This window comes from Oncorhynchus mykiss, chromosome 18 (assembly GCF_013265735.2).
Source record: "Oncorhynchus mykiss isolate Arlee chromosome 18, USDA_OmykA_1.1, whole genome shotgun sequence".
Taxonomy (NCBI): Eukaryota; Metazoa; Chordata; class Actinopteri; order Salmoniformes; family Salmonidae; genus Oncorhynchus; species Oncorhynchus mykiss.
Genome location: NC_048582.1, coordinates 23,458,236 through 23,479,137, shown reverse-complemented (window position 1 = coordinate 23,479,137; position 20,902 = coordinate 23,458,236). Strand labels below are relative to the sequence as shown.

Genomic DNA, 20,902 nt, shown 5'->3' with positions numbered 1-20,902 from the left:
GAGATAAATGAGTGTAGATATAGCTAGCCAGATCCAAGACAGGTGTTGCCGAGACGTAATGCTCCTGTACAACTCCTCAGGGACAAACGGAGGTGAATGTGGACTGTATTTGAGGCCTCCATTGTGGTCGTCTGGTTGAGACCGTGTAGAAGTACATAAAGAGGAGCCGAGAGAGAACGCAGTCCTTGGCTCACAGTTGTGGTATGTGTAAGACTATGTGGTGTTTGTATAGTTTTGTCTTTTCTAATATTATAATGTGTGCCATTTAGCAGACGTCACACATGCATCCATTTTCTTTGAGCTTTTGTCACTTTCAAGATGTGCAGGTATTGATCCAACGTTTTACTGTACATGAAAGGATGATTGATAATTGAGTTTTATTAGATGAATGGACGACATTAACAGACAAATACTATTTTCTGCAACAGTACATGATTGTCATGCTCGGGTACATCAGCAATGGTAAGTTATCTAGACGGGTACAATTTGTCTGCATCGGACCTAGTTGGTGAAGGGTAAGAGTGTTGACATTCCCCTCTCCTCCGTCTCCCCCTTCGTCCACAAAGGAAGCCTTTCAGTCCGTTGACATGCCTGCTTCAGGTGTGAGAAGTGGAGACTGGGTAGGAAAGAGAGGGCGGTGGGTTCGGAGGTAAGGTATGGCTTGTGGATCTGAAGTGTGAAGGACCAACATATCCTGGACAGCTCTGTTTACTGTATCTGTCCTCTCATCCAGGGTCTCGGCATATCTGGACATACACACGCTACACACACACGCCCAGAGCAAGAGGACCAAGAGCCCGGATCCAGCACCAGGTACCTGTATCAGTGTAAATGAAGATTGTTTATTGATTTTGTTTTGGGTGATTTATCTTGTTACTCGGGGGGGAAATGCCAACATTGCACCTGCTGCAAAATCCAAAATGTACCTTCAAAATGTTAAATGTAGCTCTTAGTCCTCCTGCTTGATTCAAACCTACTTTGTTGTCTCGTTCTCTGGCACAACTCCTCTCCCCAAGATGAACCTTAAGATGTTACAGAACAAGCAGAACTCTGTGTGTGTGTGTGTGGGGGGGGGGGGGGGGGGGGGGTAAAACGCTGTGACAATTTCTCACAGGTTGTGGTTGTGTTTCTGTCTGTGCGGCCTGCCGCCGTGCAGAACCATGCCTCGTCTTTGTGTCTCAATGCTGCTCTGGGTCGTCCTGCTGGCTCTCTCCTCTCTCTAATAGGTAAGTCAGCCTGTTAGGACTCCACAGTGGTGAGAGCCTCCGAGCCTGTGTCATTTTCATCAGTGATAACGGAAGGCAACCATGACGGTCCGGGTGAGTACAAGACATCTCTTCAACGTCATTTGAACCTGTTTTGTGCATACGGTTCGTATTGGATTGTGAGGTGTACTTGGATGAAACTCAAGTCTGAAGTGGTGGCGGCCTCTCTTCAATTCATCTCTCCAATATCCCTGTGGGCTGATGGGAAAGAACTGAGAAAAGAGAAGTGCACTACCACTCTACTGGGTTCTCTGCTCTTTGTGCTATAAATGGATAAGAGGAGATGGAGAGAGGAATCCTCCACTATTGAGATGTTGAATGTTACATCTGAATGAGACTGTTATTGGCCTGCTGTTGTCTCTTACCACAGTCTGGAGCAACTCTCAGAAACCGTCAACTGGAACTAATTACCTTGGAGATACAGTTTGTTTCCCCTGAGGGAATGTTGTCCATTAGTTCACTAGGAATGTAATCTTCTGACATTTCAACAGCCGGTACAGTCAACAGCAACACATAAGACAGTTATTGATTATAGTGTTTTTACTGGGTTCTGTCTCGATGCACCAAATATGAAGTTTAGTACTCAACATATCTCTTTACATTGTTTACAGTCACACATTTTTCTGTCAACTTGGATTTTATTGTGGAATACGAGGAGAAAGTTTTGAAGGTTTTTCTTTCAACTGAAACGGATGCCCTCCCATGATACACAGTGTTCTTTGTATTGGTATAAGGACCGTTGGTACCGTTTCTTCAACAACACACCACAGTACTGTATATTTAATTGAATAGAGCTTCTTCCTGCTTGCCTTGACTACATAATGCATGTGCAGTATTGGCTATTCGGAGAGACAGAGCTTTTGTCACAACATCACTCCGAGATATTTGATTGAGTGGAAATGGCGTTGTTCTGATGAAAAGCAGCTGGTTGTGGGTTATGTGGGTCAGAATAGACCAGTCGCAGTTCATTCCCTTCTTTCGCTTTCTCTCTCCCTCTTTTGTTTTCATTGAGACAGTAGAAGTACTCCACTGTGTGCCTACCTTGCTTAGCTCTCTCTAGTCTCTGTTGACCAAGCTGAGCATTTATCTTTCCCCTCCTCTGTGTATCCTCCCAGACCTGGGTCCAAATACTATTCAAGACTTTTCCAATACGTTTAGCGTTTGCTTCGGTCTGCCTGGAGTGCCAGATGGGCAGGGTTTGTATTTTTCCGGCTATTCTATTCTATTGGTTCTATTGTGCCAGGCAAGCTCAATCAAGCCCAGATAAAGTATGTTGAAATGTATTCAAATAGTAGCTGAACCCAGGTTTGTGTTTCTCCACTGGCCTTTACTTACTTCTTCATTGATCTGCCGCGACCTTCCTATCCTCTGAGGAGATTTAATAAAGGCTGTGAATGTCTGAATGTCAGAGCAGTCCAGGGCCAGGCGCAGCACTTAGCAGTCAGCCGCTCCATATCCTCTTCATCCCCTGTTTTCCACCTCGCTGCCCCCATCTCCCTCTCTCTGTCTGCAACACCCCCGTCTGTTAATCTGCTGCTGCCTGCCCAGCGTTTTGGGCAATGTCAGAGATAGAGACAAAGATGGAGGGAGGGGGGGGGGGGGGGGGAGTTGATAGACAGATTTTAAAAAAGCACTCCTCAATCCTAGTGAGAAGGAGAGATTGGTACAATGAAATCCACTTTAATACTGAGAACACTAGCTAGACTAATTCACTTGATCTCTGTTTTGTCACAAGTCACCCATCAACAGGGCTGTGTGAGTCACCATGAAGGCCCATTGGGTGCCTTCAGTATGAATAGTTATTGTCTTTTCTCCCTCTAACGCAGGGCCTGAGGAAACAGCCAGAGAAGATGGCAAAGGTGAGTGTGTGTTACTGGGAGATTGGGTAACCAGGGGTTACCAAGATGGGGTTGGATTCAATCAAACCAACTCTAGCAATGTTCATTTCAATATGTTGAGTTGTGCAACTGTAGCTTGAAGACATACACTGAGTGAACAAAACATTAAGAACACCTGCTCTTTTCATGACAGACTGACCAGGTGAATCCAGGTGAAAGCTGTGATCCATTATTGATGTCACTTGTTAAATCAGTGTAGACGAAGGGGAGGAGACGGGATAAAGAAGTATTGAGACATAGATGGATTGTGTATGTGTGCCATGTAAAGGGTGAATGGGAAAGACAAACAGGTATGGTAGTAGGTGTGAGGTGCACCTGTTTAAGTTGGTCAAGAACTGCCATGCGGCTGGGTTTTTCCACGCTCAACAGTTTCCCGTAAGTATTAAGAATGGTTCACCGCTTAAAGGACATCCAGCCAACTTGACACAACTGTGGGAATCATTGGAGTCAACATGGGCCAGCATCCCTGTGGAACACCTAATAGAGTCCATGCCCTGACGAACTGAGGCTGTTCTGAGGGCAAAAGGATGGGTGGGGTGGGGGGTGCAACTCAATATTAGGAAGGTGTTCTTAATGTTTTGTACATTCAGTGTATGTACACACACAGCAAGAGGCCAGGAGAGAGGTCAGAGGGACAGATGTGAGAGAAGACTTCCTTGGTGCCGCCACACTACATGGTGGTGTTCAGTTATCATCATATTTCTATAGTCTCTCACTCACACCGTTGTTATGTTTGAGTTGGGAGCTGTGGAGTGTTGTTGTCCCAGCCTGCTTTCCCAGCGTGTACCTGGCCCTCTCTCCCATCACCCCACAGTGGGAGGCCCATCTCTGGGCCTAGGGGATGTCCGGAGCCACTCGCTCCAGACTGGTCTTTAATCAACCATAAGCCTGAGATGCTCAACGGGGGCTTTGGTTTCAATTCGAAGACAAGCCGTTTTTTACAAGGTATTTTATTGACTTTGGTTAAAGGAATGCGGCTTAAGCTCAGGTTGTAGTGAAGGGGTGACAGAGAGGTGAACATTGAGAAATGAACGAGGCTGTTATGGTTGGTGTAGCAGGGAGGAAGGCTGGGAAGTGGGAAAATTGCAGTGTAGATTTTCCCATTGGTGAGGCAGACTTCCCTTCAGCAAAGGTTCCGTACGGTGGTTCTATCAATGTCACAAACACACATGTATAATCAATGAATACAGATTGTGTATTACACTGAAAATAATGTATGTAGTAAACAGCTATCAACATGTCAAGTTGTGTCATGTGTCCAGTCTTAGTGAAGTGCAGTATCATTCACTCAACCTCTGATTGGTTCCCTTTTGACATCCTCATCCATTCTCGTGCTCTCATTGGTTTTCCAGCAGCAGCATGCCCAACTGGGCTCTGACCACCTCTGACTTCTTCGGCTGGGTGGAGGCTCTGCGCGAACATGCTGGTTATGAGAAGATTGAAGACCTGTCCAGAACCTTCTGGGCTCACTTCCCCTCCGCCAGCTGCCTGGGCTATGAGCTGTCCGACCCTGACGAGGAGTGAGGAACCACCACAACAACAACAACAACAACGATGTATATAAAAACCGGTGTAGGATCAGTTTAGCCTTTTTTAGATCCAAAATAATAAGAGTATATGGATAAGGGGGGGGGGGGGGGGGGGACCTGAGCTTAGATCTAGGGCTGTATCAAGAGACTCAGAGTAGGAATGATGATCTAGGATCAGGCCCCCCTGTCCATGTAATCTAATGAATTGTGATCTAAAATTAAAAACGGATCCTAGATCAGCACTCCTACTCTGAGACGCTTTATGATATGAACTGGAACCAACCAAATTGTATATAGAGGCCTACTCTACGTCCTCAGAGGACCCTTGAAAAGACATATAGTGACACGTACCTCTGCATGGAGGTCATCTGATGCTCAGTTCTGTATGTGTGATAGACAGAGAACACATGTTGACACCAGATCAGGTCTCTCATACACTTGACTTTGCCTTGTTTTGTGTCCATGAACAATACATCTGTATGTGTTCTGTGTGTGAAACCGCCTTTCTACGACCCAATTAAACTCCCAGGGCCCTGGATCTTTACTTCTTGTGAAAAGTCTGTTTCTTTAAACTTGTCTTGAACAGCCGTTGCATGCAAAGCTCTCCTCTCAGAAGATGTGCTTGGTGCACAAGTTTAAAATGGTTAAACAATTGATTGATGGAAAAGTACAATCGTGCAGCAGCTATCAACATGTTTGTCTGTCAGAATCCTGGCTTGCTTAAACCTACTACTCGGGTCTAGTTTCCTGAACACAGATTTAGTTTATTCTTGAACTAAAAATAACTTGCTTAATCCGTGTAATCGTCCCTACGCAAATTCACATACCAGAGATGTCTGTAACTTACTATTGAGTGATTCAAAGAGCAGTGATGTGGATGTGTTTGAATTCTCCAATTCATTTTTTCCCTCTTCATATCTGTGTGTTCTTTCCCCTGGCAGGCAGCAACTGCATGTCATGCTGGCTGAGAGAGATCAGAGAGAGGCAGTGAATATGAAATACTGTGTGGTGGCAGGGCATAGGGCATGCTGTGTAGTGGCCTGTGGTGGCAGGGCATAGGGCATGCTGTGTAGTGGTGCAGGGCATAGGGCATGCTGTGAAGTGGCCTGTGGTGACAGGGCATAGGGCATGCTGTGTAGTGGGGTGCGGGTTGATCATGCAACATGGGGGGAAATTTGACCATGAACACACACTTTAAAGAACAAGCCCTCCCCCAGTTGCCATGGTAACAGATGGACGGAGGGGATAGGTGGATGTAGAGATGGTGTCAGGTTAAGATGGTGTAGTGTGTATCATCCTCGTAGATACACAGTACACCTAAACACTTATCTACGGCTGACAGCTCTAAGAAATCACACACCAAAGGAGCATTAAGATGCTGTGTGTTATGTACAAATCTCATGAAGCGTGACCTTTCTCCTATTTCTCAGAATCTACCCATCTTAAGTGCTAGTTATTCCCCCAGTGTGTGTGTGTGTGCAAGAGAGAGATTTTCGCCCATCTCTCTGTCTTCTCTTTGAACCCTGTTTCACAGCAAAGACCAGGCCTGCGCTGAGTGCAGGTGTTCCTTCTTCTCACAGGATCACAGACTGATCCTCTCACTCTAAGGGTACGTGCCAGGCAAACCATTCAAACTCCAAGGTTAAGGTGTGTTCCATCCCAGTTTATAATGCTGTTCACAGATTATCACATGCTAATCACAAGGGGATTGTCCCCTGCGTGTATGTGCCTTACAGACAGAGGGGTCTGGAGTGTGACTCCCATGCAAGCCACATGCAAGCCATAGCAGCTGAGTTCTCTCAGTGTGTCTTGAGTCAGTCTGCACGCTGACAGATGTTTGCCATAGCGTCCTGTCAGTGGGTGAAGCAGTGGCTCCCTGAAAGCCTAATCTACCATTAACTGAACATCCCCCGCAGAAGGATGGCTTGCTTTGAAGCACAGGGAAATACTTTCATTAATTTCATCTTGCCCTAGTAAACAATGGAATGTGATCAAATGCTTGCATTGGTATATGTATTGGATCTAATTTACTAACAAGGTAAAGAGAAATATTTGATCCCATAGACAATGATATACAGTGGGGTGAACAAGTGAGAACCGGCAAAATCGGCAGTGTTTCCTACTTACAAAGCATGCAGAGGTCTAATTTTTATCATAGGTACACTTCAACTGTGAGAGACAGAATCTAAAACAAAAATCCAGAAAATCACATTGTATGATTTTTAAGTAATTAATTTGCATTTTATTGCATGACATAAGTATTTTATACATCAGAAAAGCAGAACTTAATATTTGGTACAGAAACCTTTGTTTGCATTTACAGAGATCATACGTTTCCTGTAGTTCTTGACCAGGTTTGCACACACTGCAGCAGGAATTTTGGCCCACTCCTCCATACAGACCTTCTCCAGATCCTTCAGGTTTCAGGGCTGTCGCTGGGCAATACGGACTTTCAGCTCCCTTCAAAGATTTTCTATTGGGTTCAGGTCTGGAGACTGGCAGGCCACTCCAGGACCTTGAGATGCTTCTTACGTGTTTCGGGTCGTTGTCATGCTGGAAGACCCAGCCACGACCCATCTTCAATGCTCTTACTGAGGGAAGGAGGTCGTTGGTCAAGATCTCGCAATACATGGACCCATCCATCCTCCCCTCAATACGGTGCAGTCATCCTGTCCCCTTTGCAGAAAAGCATCCCCAAAGAATGTTTCAACCTCCATGCTTCACGGTTGGGATGGTGCTCTTGGGGTTGTACTCATCCTTCTTCTTCCTCCAAACACGGCGAGTGGAGTTTAGACCAAAAAGCTCTATTTTGTCTCATCAGACCACATGACCTTCTCCCATTCCTCCTCTGGATCATCCAGATGGTCATTGGCAAACTTCAGACGGGCCTGGACATGCGCTGGCTTGAGCAGGGGGACCTTGCCTGTGCTGCAGGATTTTAATCCATGACGGCGTATTGTGTTACTAATGGTTTTCTTTGAGACTGTGGTCCCAGCTCTCTTCAGGTCATTGACCAGGTCCTGCAGTGTAGTTCTGGCCTGATCCCTCACCTTCCTCATGATCATTGATGCCCCACGAGGTGAGATCTTGCATGGAGCCCCAGACCGAGGGTGATTGACCGTCATCTTGAACTTCTTCCATTTTCTAATAATTGCGCTAACAGTTGTTGCCTTCTCACCAAGCTGCTTGCCTATTGTCCTGTAGCCCATCCCAGCCTTGTGCAGGTCTACAATTTTATTCCTTACACAGCTCCCTGTTCTTGGCCATTATGGAGAGGTTGGAGTCTGTTTGATTGAGTGTGTGGACAGGTGTCTTTTATACAGGTAACGAGTTCAAACAGGTGCAGTTAATGCAGGTAATGAGTGGAGAACAGGAGGGCTTCTTAAAGAAAAACTAACAGGTCTGTGAGAGCCGGAATTCTTACTGGTTGGTAGGTGATCAAATACTTATGTCATGCAATAAAATGCATACGATGATACCTATGATAAAAATGACATACAGACTTTGTAAGTAGGAAAACCTGCAAAATCGGCAGTGTATCAAATACTTGATCTCCCCACTGTATATATTTACCAACAGACTGGTAGCCAGGGGATTTTTGTCTTGTGAACAATTTTATTGAGTATATTAATAAATATTTCGGATTGAGGCGGACAACAGGCCTAGAGGTGAGTCTAGTTGTGTCCTGTGTTTTTAATTTACTTCTGGTATACTGTCTGTACACCGCAATAAGAAATAGACCAGTAGCTGTTCCATGTCTCCTAGGGACAAGGATAAAGATGGTTTGTCTAATCTGGAATAGACACTGATACATTTTCACAATGCCACACTAACAAACACATCATTCCTTGATTTGCAATCTTTGGAGAGGGTCAATGAGGTATTCAACACAATAAGAGAGCACATTGTTGCCTTGCCTCCTGTCCCCATCAGCACTGAAGAGAAAGAGAACTGATGGTAATATATCCAATTATTGATTTCACTTATAATGACTTTAACAGCTCTCCTACCTTCAGCAGAGACCAGACAAGGACGAGGTTGCAGAATGTCTTAAACGTGGGGGTGTCATCTTGGTTGACCGTCATGTTTTGGGAGATTCCTGAGTTTGCGTCTCAAACCTGGTCAAAAGTAGGGACATTTTTTACTAGTACTAGTTAAAAGTTTGGACACAACTACTCATTCAAGGGTTTTTCTTTATTTTTTAAAATTTTCTACATTGTAGAATAATAGTGAAGACATCAAAACAATGAAATAAGACATATGGAATCATGTAGTAACCAAAATAGCGTTAAACAAATATTAGTATTTTTTCAAAGTAGCAACCCTTTCCCTTGATGACAGCTTTGCAAACTCTTGACATTCTCTCAACCAGTTTCATGAGGAAAGCTTTTCCAACAGTCTTGAAGGAGTTCCCACATATGCTGAGCACTTGTTGGCTGCTTTTCCTTCACTCTGCGGTCCAACTCATCCCAAACCATCTCAATTGGGTCGAAGTCAGGTGATTGTGGAGGCCAGGTCATCTGATGCATCTCCATCAATCTCCTTGATCAAATAGCCCTTACACAGCCTGGATGTGTGTTTTGGGTCATTGCCCTGTTGAAAAACAAATGATACTACTACCACTAAGAGCAAACCAGATGGGATGGCGTATTGCAGCAGAATGCTGTGGTAGCCATGCTGGTTAAGTGTGCCTTGAATTCTAAATAAATCACTGACAGTGTCACCTTAAAAGCACCATCACACCTCCTCCTCCATGCTTCACGGTGGGAACCACACATGAGATCAAACGTTCACCTACTTTGCGTCTCACAATGACACGGCAGTTGGAACCAATAATCTCAAATTTGGACTCCTCAGACCAAAGGACAGATTTCCACCGGTCTAATGTCCATTGCTTGTGTTTCTTGGCCCAAGCAAGTCTCTTCTTATTATTGGTGTAGTAGTGGTTTCCTTGCAGAAATTCCACCATGAAGGCCTCTGATTGACGCAGTCTCCTCTGAACAGTTGATGTTGAGATTTGTCTGTTACAGTGGCGATTTTAGCATGTACATTTTTTTTATTCATGCTAGCGTTGACACTACACTAAACAATACAACACTAAACAATACATTAATTACACTATAACAGCGACAAGCGGTGCCCACAAACTGTTAAAGCTGTCCCAACAGCAGAGCTTTCTGTTCCTGCACCATGGAGTGAATCCTTACCACCGCTACACCTGGCTGGCAGTGGAGCCTTGTCTGGCAACGAAACAATTCATTCAGTCTCGTTGACTGCCTGTTCAAAAAAACAACTGATACGGCTGACTTGCTTAAACAAATGTGGTTTCTACTGACAAGTGAGATGTACAAACTATGGCTTAAGGGAACAATGAGCGGATAAGAGACATTCCGTAATTTCAATTAAGACATTAATGAGCGAGCGACGAAGGACAAAGTCAATATAACTATATGTTCAGCGCTTTTGAAATGTACAGTGACAGAATGCAAAACATGGGCCGCTCTGACAGTATTTTCCCTGTACACCAAGTCAGATCAAGGGGGCATATAAGCAGACATTGAAACCTCTTACAATATTAGATGATGACATTTCTCAAAAACAGGTTATAGGCTACGTGTGCAGCACCACCGAGTCAGAACAGTGACGAGCGAAAATAAGAGGTGAAAATAGACCAAATTATTAGGGTGAGGCACATGGGCTACTAACAACTTACAACACAACATACACTGAGTATTACTTTCTTAGCTACAGTATACATATCTTCCTGGCATATTACATAATTTATGCAGCAGCATACAATACATTTTTTCGACTCACCTTGTTGTGCTGTACTCACTTCAACATGAAGGTGGCGCGGCGGTTTTGTCATCAAAGTCTGTCATTCTCTGGTGGGAACTCTGGGGAAAAAAACACACAGCCACTCCATTGAATAGCAGGCTACTGTTACTAATTGCTTTGCACTGCTTGCAGTTAGCCACGGATTCCTTCCAAACAACTCAATCTTTATGTTCAATGGCCGATGAACACCGATACGTTTCATCTATAATTTCTCTTCATTATTTCTCTTCATATGACAAGGATTAAAAAGGATGTGCTAGTAGATTGTCGACTTGATTTATGATGATGACTGCTAGCTAAGACTTTGAAAGTAAGATGTTGACATGATCAGTCCAATCAAAGCTACTGTGGATAGAATGACATCAAATCACATTATATCTGTGGCCAATGACCTTGAGCCTTCTTGGATGGACGCTTCTAATATAACTCTATGGCAGAACCCAAGGGGAAACATTTTTAGAGCTTTAACCTTAGACTTAGGGGTGACGTACTGTCCCATGAGTGCCAGAAAACTGAGCCAATCAGGCACAATACTTTGTATTTTCTGCTGGCTTGCCTCACCGCCACAGAAAGCACTGACCTAGGCTGAAACACCTGCGTTTTGGAGATGCCTTACTCAAGAAAGCAAAAAAGAAACCATGTTTGTATTTTTTTATTTTTTTAAAAGATGTAACCAGGCAAGTCAGTTAAGAACAAATTCTTATTTACAATGACAGCCTACCAGGGCACAGTGGGTTAATTGTCTTGTTCAGGGGCAGAATGACAGATTTGTACCTTGTCAGCTCAGGGATTGGATCCAGCAACCTTCCCGGTTACTGGCCCAACGCTCTAACCACGAGGCTACCTGCTGGTTACTGGCCCAACACTCTAACCACGAGGCTACCTGCTGGTTACTGGCCCAACGCTCTAACCACGAGGCTACCTGCTGGTTACTGGCCCAACGCTCTAACCACGAGGCTACCTGCTGGTTACTGGCCCAACGCTCTAACCACGAGGCTACCTGCTGGTTACTGGCCCAACGCTCTAACCACGAGGCTACCTGCTGGTTACTGGCCCAACGCTCTAACCACGAGGCTACCTGCCACCCCAGGCTTTATTTATGCAGCTTTAATTAGACAGTTTTTTTTATATTGTTATATTGTTTGCAAACAGGTGGGGCCCTGCCTGGCGATCCTCATAAGAGACTTCATAGCGATTTTGCGACTGCACTTGAAGAAACTTTCAAAGTATTTGACATTTTCTGCATTGACTGACCTTCATGTCTTAAAGTAATGATGGATTGTCGTTTCTTTTCTCTTATTCGAGCTGTTCTTGCCATAATATGGACTTGGTCTTTTACCAAATAGGGCCATCTTCTGTATACCATCCCTGCTTTGTCACAACACAACTGATTAGCTCAAACACATATAGAAGGAAAGAAATTCCACAAATTAACTTTTAACAAGGTATACCTGTTAATTGAAATGCATTCCAGGTGTCTACCTCATGAAGATGGTTGAGAGAATGCCAAGATTGTGCAAAGCTGTCATCAAGGCAAAGGGTGGCTATTTGAATCATCTCAAATCTAAAATATATTTTGATTTGTTTAACACTTTACTACGTGTTTCCATATGTGTTCTTTCTTAGTTTTAATGTCTTCACTATTACTCTACAAAGTAGAAAATAGTACAAATAAAGAAAAACCCTTGAATGAGTAGGTGTGTCCAAACTTTTGACTGGTGCTGGAAAAAGGGTGCAGAATTGGAACAATTTGAAATCAAATGTACTGCCCCCTACCTGTGTAGAGAGGACTAGTCTCCATGATCTTGGGGCTTCGACAAACTTCAAAGTAAATTAAGGAAATGAAATTCAAAAGTTTTTTTTTTTCTCTCTGTGGGGATGTGTTTTTTCATGTTCAGAAACATCTGTCCTTCCCTTGAGATATTTTGCTCTTTCTGCATGGAAACATGCCCCAGGGGGAAACTTCCTTGAGTTGTGTTCCATAAACATGGTCCCCGATTTTGTTGATTGCAGCATCATGATGCAATTTGTTAAGTTACTACTTGGTCTGAAAAAAAAGCACACAGGAAAACTATCATTTACTGCCGACGTTGTGGAGGAAATATGATATGGAGGTTTTCTGCGTTGTCTTTGAGGACATTCTTCTGTGTTTCCATGACATCATTGATCAGGCTTGACAAGTTGTTTGACAGTTACAATTCCCACTTTCTGTGTAAAGACAATTGACAGAAAAAACATCAGATTATCTCAGTAAGAGAAAGCACAATATCTTAAACGGACACTACTCTAGATGTAGTAATGCTCAGTCACACTTTATTTGGATAGTCCCAAAAAGTCCATTCTCTACAGATGCTCATTTTTAGATTTTTTTATTTAACCAGGTAAGTCAGTTAAGAAGAAATTCGTATTTACAATTACGGCCTTTCCCGGCCAAACCCTAACCTGGACAGCACTGGGCCAATTGTGCTCCGCCCTATGGGTCTCCCAATCACGGCCTGTTGTGATACAGCCTGGAATCGAACCAGGGTCTGTAGTGACGCCTCTAGCACTGACATGCAATGCCTTAGACCGCTGCGCCACTCAGGAGCCCTAAACATACTTTCAACAAACTATCTGTTGATTAGCAACTGCCTCAGATGGTTAGGGCTAGGTTTAGAATCAGGGTTAGGGTAAGTGTTAAGTTTAGGGCTAGGATAAGGTTGTGGTTAGTATATAGTTAGTTGAAGTGTTACTAATAGCTTGTAGACCGTCTGTAGAGTGTCTACAGATGGACTATCCAAATAAAGCATTACCCATCCAACAAACATATCACCCACACATTGAATGAGAGAGAATGACCGAGTCTGTTTGGCTGGGTCTTCCTTTTACGACATTCCTGAACCGGCACAAGCAGGTTTTCTTCCAGGGAGGAATGTTTGTTCTCTGGGCCTGTGGGGAGACTCCTGCTTCCACTGCTCCTGATTCTCTTCCCGCGTCTTCTACCCACTGCTTCCTGAAGCTCAGAGAGTCATCTGGGACAGAGACGGAGACCATGGCTTTCCACAACCTCTGTCTGCAGGTTCTACTGCTAACGGCCTTCCTCTCCTACTGCGCTCACTCAGGTAAAAACCCTTCCGTCACTCACATTCATATTGTACATTTGTGATTGAGTGTACTCACAGACCAATCACATTCATATTGTACATTTGTGATTGAGTGTACTCACAGACCCATCACATGTATACTGTACATTTGTGATTGAGTGTACTCACAGACCAATTCCATGTATACTGTACATTTGTGATTGAGTGTACTCACAGACCAATCACATTTATACTGTACATTTGCAGGTTGATGCATTCAAATGTCGTAGTATGTTGCCACGTGACAAAATTGTTGCGTAGAATAGAGATTTTCGAAAAGAGGGCCTTGCACGCCTGTCTCAATATTTTTCCCATCTCACTCTTTTTCGAAATTGCTGAGATCGGCCAAGACTGGATTTTTTTCTTCTCCTTGAGGACAAGTGTGACGTCTGATTTTGAAAGAGTTCAGTGGCTATTCTATCCGCCTTGTAGCCACCATCTTGGATGCTCTGTAGGAAGCTTCGATTTTTGAAGCTCACCGGGAGAAAGAATAATGGTTAGAAGAGAGAGGGAGATAAAAAGGAGAGGTAAAACCAAGAGAATAGCAAGAGGGAGGGAGAGTTTAAAAAAAAAGGGGGGGGGGGGGGGATGGATTGAAGTATTTGCGTGTGGAGGACAAAAGGAGGTCAAACCAAACCACAGCTCCTGGAGGGAGGATTTCACACCCTCGTGTCACATTGTTTGTCCGTGAATATCACCCTCCCACCGTCTACTGTCTGCTAGCTAGAGGAAGAAGGTCTCTGCTCACTACCTCTCTAACCGGCCATCAAACCACCCCCCACTGCATTTAAAGAACTACATTTATACAACACGTCCATGACCCTTTACACTTGTGGGAATGGGCCTGTATGGATAGGGCTACATTGAAATGTTTCTGACAGAATAAATATGCAAAGCCTATGCATAACCATGGTAACAATTGAAAGGGAACAGTTTGGAGATAATGGGAACATGATTAGACCAAAATTGGGCACACCTGACATAAGACTGAATCCAAACATTACACTGTTGATTTTATGTCCATTTTATTGTACTTTTCCCCATATTTGTTGAAAACGAAATCAGAAAATACTCTGGATATATTCTGTAACATGATGATAATGTTCCTGGAGAATGTGGGGTAGGTGCAACATAAGACGAAACCATTTAAATGGTTTGAGTGAGAGGTCTAACTGGTTCCTAAGCAATTTCAATGCACTTTTATGACTCAAAGAAGAGTCTTCAATTATGTTGTTGTTTTTTTTAGCTGTGCCATTGAGGAACTACAGCAAGCATAGTTGTAGTTGTTTCGTTTGGAACACAACCCTGCAATCACACAATTACCGTTGTTGTTTACGCAATCCTCAAACGATCCATTCTAAATCTCAATCTGGGTCAGGTGGGCATGATTTAAAAGTGTGTTCTATTGCCAACATGACTAGCTAAATTATAAAATATGATCATTACAGCGTTAGGCTTTCACAAGGCAATTCAGAGAAGCAGAATTGTGGTGCGCATTGAAAGGAGTCAAGAGTGCATTCGGTGGGTGAGGTTACAATGGCAAATGTTCTTCAAAATAAACAAACAGGCTCACCGCCCAAAAACATCCAGCCAACTTGACACAACTGTGGGAAGCATAGGAGTCAACATGGGCCAGCACCTTGTGGAGTCCACGCTCCGACGAATGGAGGCTGTTCTGAGGCCGAAAGGGGGTGCAACTCAATACAAATACGTTGTACGCTCAGCGTACGTCTTTCGTAATAGTGATATAACAGTTAATACAAACTGATGCAATGTTTAGATCAAGTACAATATATCTGCTTTGTCTTCCTTTAACCTCTTTTGTCTGTGCGTCTCCAACAGATGGCACAGCGGAGAGCAAGCTCCACAGACTACTGAAGAAAAGAGATGGTAATATGGATTATGGCTGTTTCTCACAGCTGAGGCTACACACACACTGACTACACTGAGCCACACTACATCCACATATGTCTGCGTCATACACGCCAGGAAAACAATTCACCTTTTTCACTCGCTTAGTTAAATAAAGGTTCAATAAAAATGTTTTAAAAAAAGAACTTTATCGACAAATCCACCTCAGGCGGTAAACTTTTCACACTTGTCTAGCTTGGAATAGCCCTGTCAAGTTCAGACAGACCTCCACACACGCAGTCCTCTGTGGGATCCGTGTCTGGATTGATAAGTGACAGTTTCAGATGATGATGCCTTTATGAGTCTTATAAATAATCTAAAGACACCCGTTGATATTTATAGAGTGTCGCTGATGCAGCCTTAGGCTCCTCTCCTGTCTGTCCTGGCTACTGCTAGTCGGTCAGAACCACTCTGTCTCTCAGTCACTGACAGCTCCCCTGCTCCCTGCACACTTCCCCCTGCCTCCGACCCTGCTGTGGGCAAACAGGTGTGCTTATTGACTTCTTTACATCCGCAACTTGTCCCTTAACCTCTCCTGCCTGTATTTCCGTAGTGGGCGGAGGTATGAAGCCTGTGGGGGTGGCAATGACCCCCTCCAAGGCCAAAGAGTTCCTGACCTCCCTACGGAGGCCCAAGAGGAACATCTGGGACCGCAGCAGGCCAGATGTGCAGCAATGGATCATGCAGTTTATGCACATGGGTTATGACGAGGCGGTAGGTGCACTGCACACTGCACCCTTCACAATGCACTGCACTCTGCACACACAGATGCTTTACCCATTGGTCAGTAAAACATTCCTACAGTCCTTACAGTAATCCGATCTAGTAAACTACAACTGCAGCTTATACTATCATGTATTATAAACTGGGTGGTTTGAGCCCTGAATGCTGATTGGCTGACAGCCGTGTTATATCAGACCGTATACCACGGGTTTGACAGAACATTTATTTTTACTGCTCTAATTACGTTGGTAACCAGTTTATAATACCAATAAGGCACCTCAGTTGTTTGTGGTATCTGACCAATATACCATGGCTAAGGGCTGTATCCAGGCACGACGGAAGAACAGCCGTTAGCCGTGGTGTATAGGCCATATACCACACCCCTCATGCCTTATTACTTAAATATACAATTCCATGTGATATTACAAATAACTGACTTACAGGAAGAATGTAGAGCACAGTACAAGCACATTCCTATTATGTTCCTAGTTCCTTGTACCTTTAATCTAATCTGAATTATTTCCCTTTAATATGGTTATAGAACCTCTGATTATTTTTCCATCCTTGTATAAGTCCCATGGTGGCATTTACAGGAATGATAGGTGAACATATGAAAAGGTCAGTCTCTGTGTTTGTTTCAGTCTCATAGAGGCTGTACAGAGACATGACTTCCCGTCTACAGCAATGTCTTAGCAACACAACGCAACCACTCCGCCATCCAGACAGTTCTATTAGAAAGTGTGTGTGTGTGTGTGTGTGTGTGTGTGTGTGTGTGTGTGTGTGTGTGTGTGTGTGTGTGTGTGTGTGTGTGTGTGTGTGTGTGTGTGTGTGTGTGTGTGTGTGTGTGTGTGTGTGTGTGTGTGACCTCTCTCCACTGTCCAGACAGCTCTATTATAAGGTGTGTGTTGATATTTTTTTATAACAGTTAGCGAAGCTGTGTGATTGGGTTAATGTCGGTATCTGTGACACCTGTCTCCTAGCGGGCTCAGCAGCTGCCCCCGTGTGTGTGTGTCAGTTCATCCCAGCTCCAACATCAGTCGATGAGGGGCCATAATATTATTCTCACATCTGCGGCCATCGTCCAACAGTGACAGACCTGTCCAAACCGTCTCGCCACATAAAGCCCCCTGACTTCAGAAATGCCTAATAGAAAACGTGTCAGTTAATTATTCAAGACGAACGTGAGGTTGCCCTCTAACGCCAGTCATACTCCAGCTCACACACACCGTCCCTTCCAAAACCGCTTCTATTTAAACATGTTTACACTACTTTAGGTTGATTTCCCACTGGTGTCATACATTATATACACTACTGTTCAAAAGTTTGGGGTCACTTAGAAATGTCCTTGTTTTTGAATGAAAAGCAAAAAAAATGGTCCATTAAAATAACATCAAATTGATCAGAAATACAGTGTAGACATTATTAATGTTGTAAATGACTATTGTAGCTGGAAACTGCATTTTTTTTAATGGAATATCTACTATGTACAGTAGGCGTACAGAGGCCAATTATCAGCAACCATCAATCCTGTGTTCCAATGGCACGTTGTGTTAGCTAATCCAAGTTTAGCATTTTTAAAGGCCAATTGATCATTAGAAAACCCTTTTGTAATTATGTTAGCACAGCTGATAACTGTTGTTCTGATTTAAAGAAGCAATAAAACTGGCCTTCTTTAGACTAGTTGAGTATCTGGAGCATCAGCATTTGTGGGTTCGATTACAGGCTCAAAATGTCCAGAAACGAAGTAATTTCTTCTGAAACTTGTCAGTCTATTCTTGTTCTGAGAAATGAAGTCTATTCCATGTGAGAAATTGCCAAGAAACTGAAGATCTCGTACAACGCTGTGTACTATTCCCTTCATTCTGGTCAACTGTCTCTAACCAGAATAGAAAGAAGAGTGGGAGGCCCCGGTGCACAACTGAGCAAGAGGACAAGTACATTAGAGTGTCTAGTTTGAGAAACAGACGCCTCACAAGTCCTCAACTGGCAGCTTCATTAAATAGTACCCACAAAACACCAGTCTCAACGTCAAGAGGCGACTGAGAAAAAGCCATATCTCAGACTGGCCAATAAAAATAAAAGATTAAGATGGCCAAGAGTACACAGACACTGGACAGAGGAACTCTGCCTAGAAGGCCAGCATCCCGGAGTCTCCTCTTCACTGTTGACGTTGAGTACTATTTAATGAAGCTGCCAGTTTTATATATATATATATATATATATATATATATATATATATATATATATATATATATAAACTTTGGATCAAAGCATCTGCTATGATATTATTTCATTGTATCTCCAGTTGTCCTTGAGATGGATCTCTCCAACTACAGCTACCTTGTCTGTTCACTCTCATTCAAACAAGTTCACGAGTCTTCTAGCTTGATTTCATTAACGTTTAATCTCTTGCTGTCTATCCATCCCACAGAGGCTTGAGACTGACCTGTCCTACTGGATGGACCTGGCCCGGTCGTCAGACCAAGGTCGCCAGCACCATTATGACGAGAACGCTCCCATCGGGCCCCAGGACCCCGATTCCTACAGACACGGCGCCAATGTCAATTATGACTACTATTAATTGGCCCACTGTGATTTACTCAGCTTCTCTGTCTCAACATAAAAATCACATGAGCGTAAAGGGATAGTTCTGATATTTTACATATTAAGATATGTGTTCCCTTCCTGAAGACTACTTCAAAGGAAGGAAACAAATATGTTAGGTAAAATCGCTGAACTGTCCCAATCACATAAGTGATTCCCTCTTCTTCCTTCTGCAACTTATCCCTCTGATGCTATTCTGCACACCTACAGTAATGTAGCCATCTCTGTAATGCAAGAAATAGAGCTAAGACATGCCTCTCCCAGACTATGGATTGGGTTTCACTGTCTCTACTTTGTATCCTTTGCTGTCTGGGAGATTGAGACCTGCTGATGTACATGCTGTGATGGGACCACAATGCATTGGGTTGATCTGTCTGAATAACTAAATAAAGACAGTCAAAACCTTTAATAATTCATGACTCTTGTACATGTTGTGTCCAGTGTGTGGTGAACCAGCAGACCGTACAGATACAGGCAGTACCTCAACCAGCCTGTAGATTGGATGCCAATCTATCCCTAAACTGACACAAAAAAAATCTAAACATTGTGGTGGCATAATGGCAAACGGGGGGCGACACAGCAAGCTGAGGAGACGGCAGCACCAACCACAGTCAACAGTTTAATGGAAGAAAAAGAGAAGAGAAACTAGGGAGTGAGTGCTATCCCTTCTAACCTGTGGTTTGTCCCACTGAGTTAGTGCTATCCGGGATCCTTGGGATGGCCCTACCCTAAACCCTAACACAACCCTAACCTTAACCCTTACCTAACCCTAACCCTAACCTTAACCCTTACCATAACCATTTAACATGTCAACTTCATTGTTGAGTTGGGACCTCCCAAGGTTCCCAGATAGCACTGACCGATTGGGACGGTTTCTGCTACTATTGTGTAATTAAAGTGTGTTGTGTTTGAGTTGCTCCCTGTGATAGGGTTGCCTTTTACAACTGTCAAACAGTCAGAAACTAGCAACAGTGGATGACAAATGTTCCACTCTGAAGCACAATGGAATATCTGTCAGTGATTTGTTCATGTCCATCGTCTCTTACAGATAAGACATAGTCTTGTAGTGAACTATTGCGTTTTGCAGTAGCTGTACACACACACTAAACAAATCTGAAGAGGGGGGGGGGGGGGGCACGACTTTGTAGACCAGCAGCAGTATGGACCGGGAGTAAAGTTCTGAGCCGTATGTTATTGCTTTCAGATCCCTAGCTTACATCTCATAAGTTATCCTAACCTGCTACGAAAAGTCATTTCTGAAATAAGCTGTATACCATCTTGTCAAAACTACATCTCTGTCAACACTACACCACTCCCTGCTCACCACATGGACAGAAGCCAGAATATTTCTTCTGAGAATAGCTACACTCATACATCACTGTTTCCCATCTTTCTAATTCACACAAATCAGCCTTATCGCACGCAGCCAGTTAGATTTCCTGCCCCTAATTGATAACACAAACAAGTTGATCTGTCATAGATTTGAATAATAATGTACATGTGGGTGATAACATCCATACTAATTTCAATGTTTTGATTCCATAAAACACCATAGAGTGTCACTTCCACTTATCGCACATGTCCTTGTTGGAATGAGCAACACGCGTCTCTGATCCTGCTCCATTCTGCTCCGTGCTGTGTTATTCAGATGTTGTCCAGAGAGAGGCGCAAGAAATCACACATATGAGAGATGAGGCCACGTCCAACTGGGAATTATGTTCACAGAGAAACGTTTAGTCTAGTGTGGAAATGTACGTTGTTTACAATGCATTTGATCAGTTAAGGAAAGTAATTGAGCGCAAATATTTACTTTCTCGTATGGTTTGGCTGTGAAGTATTAGTTTAAATGGTAAAGTCTGCATTATTTGGATAAACATATAGATGCCCCAACAGATAAAGGCTATACAAACCATAAGGAAAGACATCATGTGACCAACAAATCAAGGACACCATAATTACAGTTATTTGTGGCCATCATAAAAACCCATGAGTTACTGCATTCAGCAGGTCTA

At 43.5% G+C, this 20,902-nt stretch overlaps 1 protein-coding gene across 3 annotated transcripts; it reads left to right on the top strand.

The window, feature by feature from the left end:
- Positions 1 to 572: 572 nt before the first annotated feature.
- On the top strand, positions 573 to 19,302 carry LOC110496920 (augurin-A). Of its 3 annotated transcripts, none has more exons than XM_036952289.1 (7): positions 573 to 649; positions 734 to 827; positions 3,092 to 3,124; positions 13,529 to 13,631; positions 15,495 to 15,542; positions 16,117 to 16,277; positions 18,718 to 19,302. In XM_036952289.1, the coding sequence occupies exons 1-7, from the start codon at positions 588 to 590 to the stop codon at positions 18,865 to 18,867; spliced, it is 651 nt and encodes a 216-aa protein (XP_036808184.1). In that variant the 5' UTR covers positions 573 to 587; the 3' UTR covers positions 18,868 to 19,302. The 3 variants fall into 3 exon arrangements, with proteins under 3 accessions (XP_036808184.1, XP_036808185.1, XP_036808186.1); XM_036952290.1 differs by lacking the exon at positions 573 to 649 and adding an exon at positions 1,227 to 1,319 and having other exon boundaries at positions 676 to 813; XM_036952291.1 differs by lacking the exon at positions 573 to 649 and adding an exon at positions 1,227 to 1,319 and having other exon boundaries at positions 690 to 827.
- The last annotated feature ends 1,600 nt before the right edge of the window (positions 19,303 to 20,902 follow it).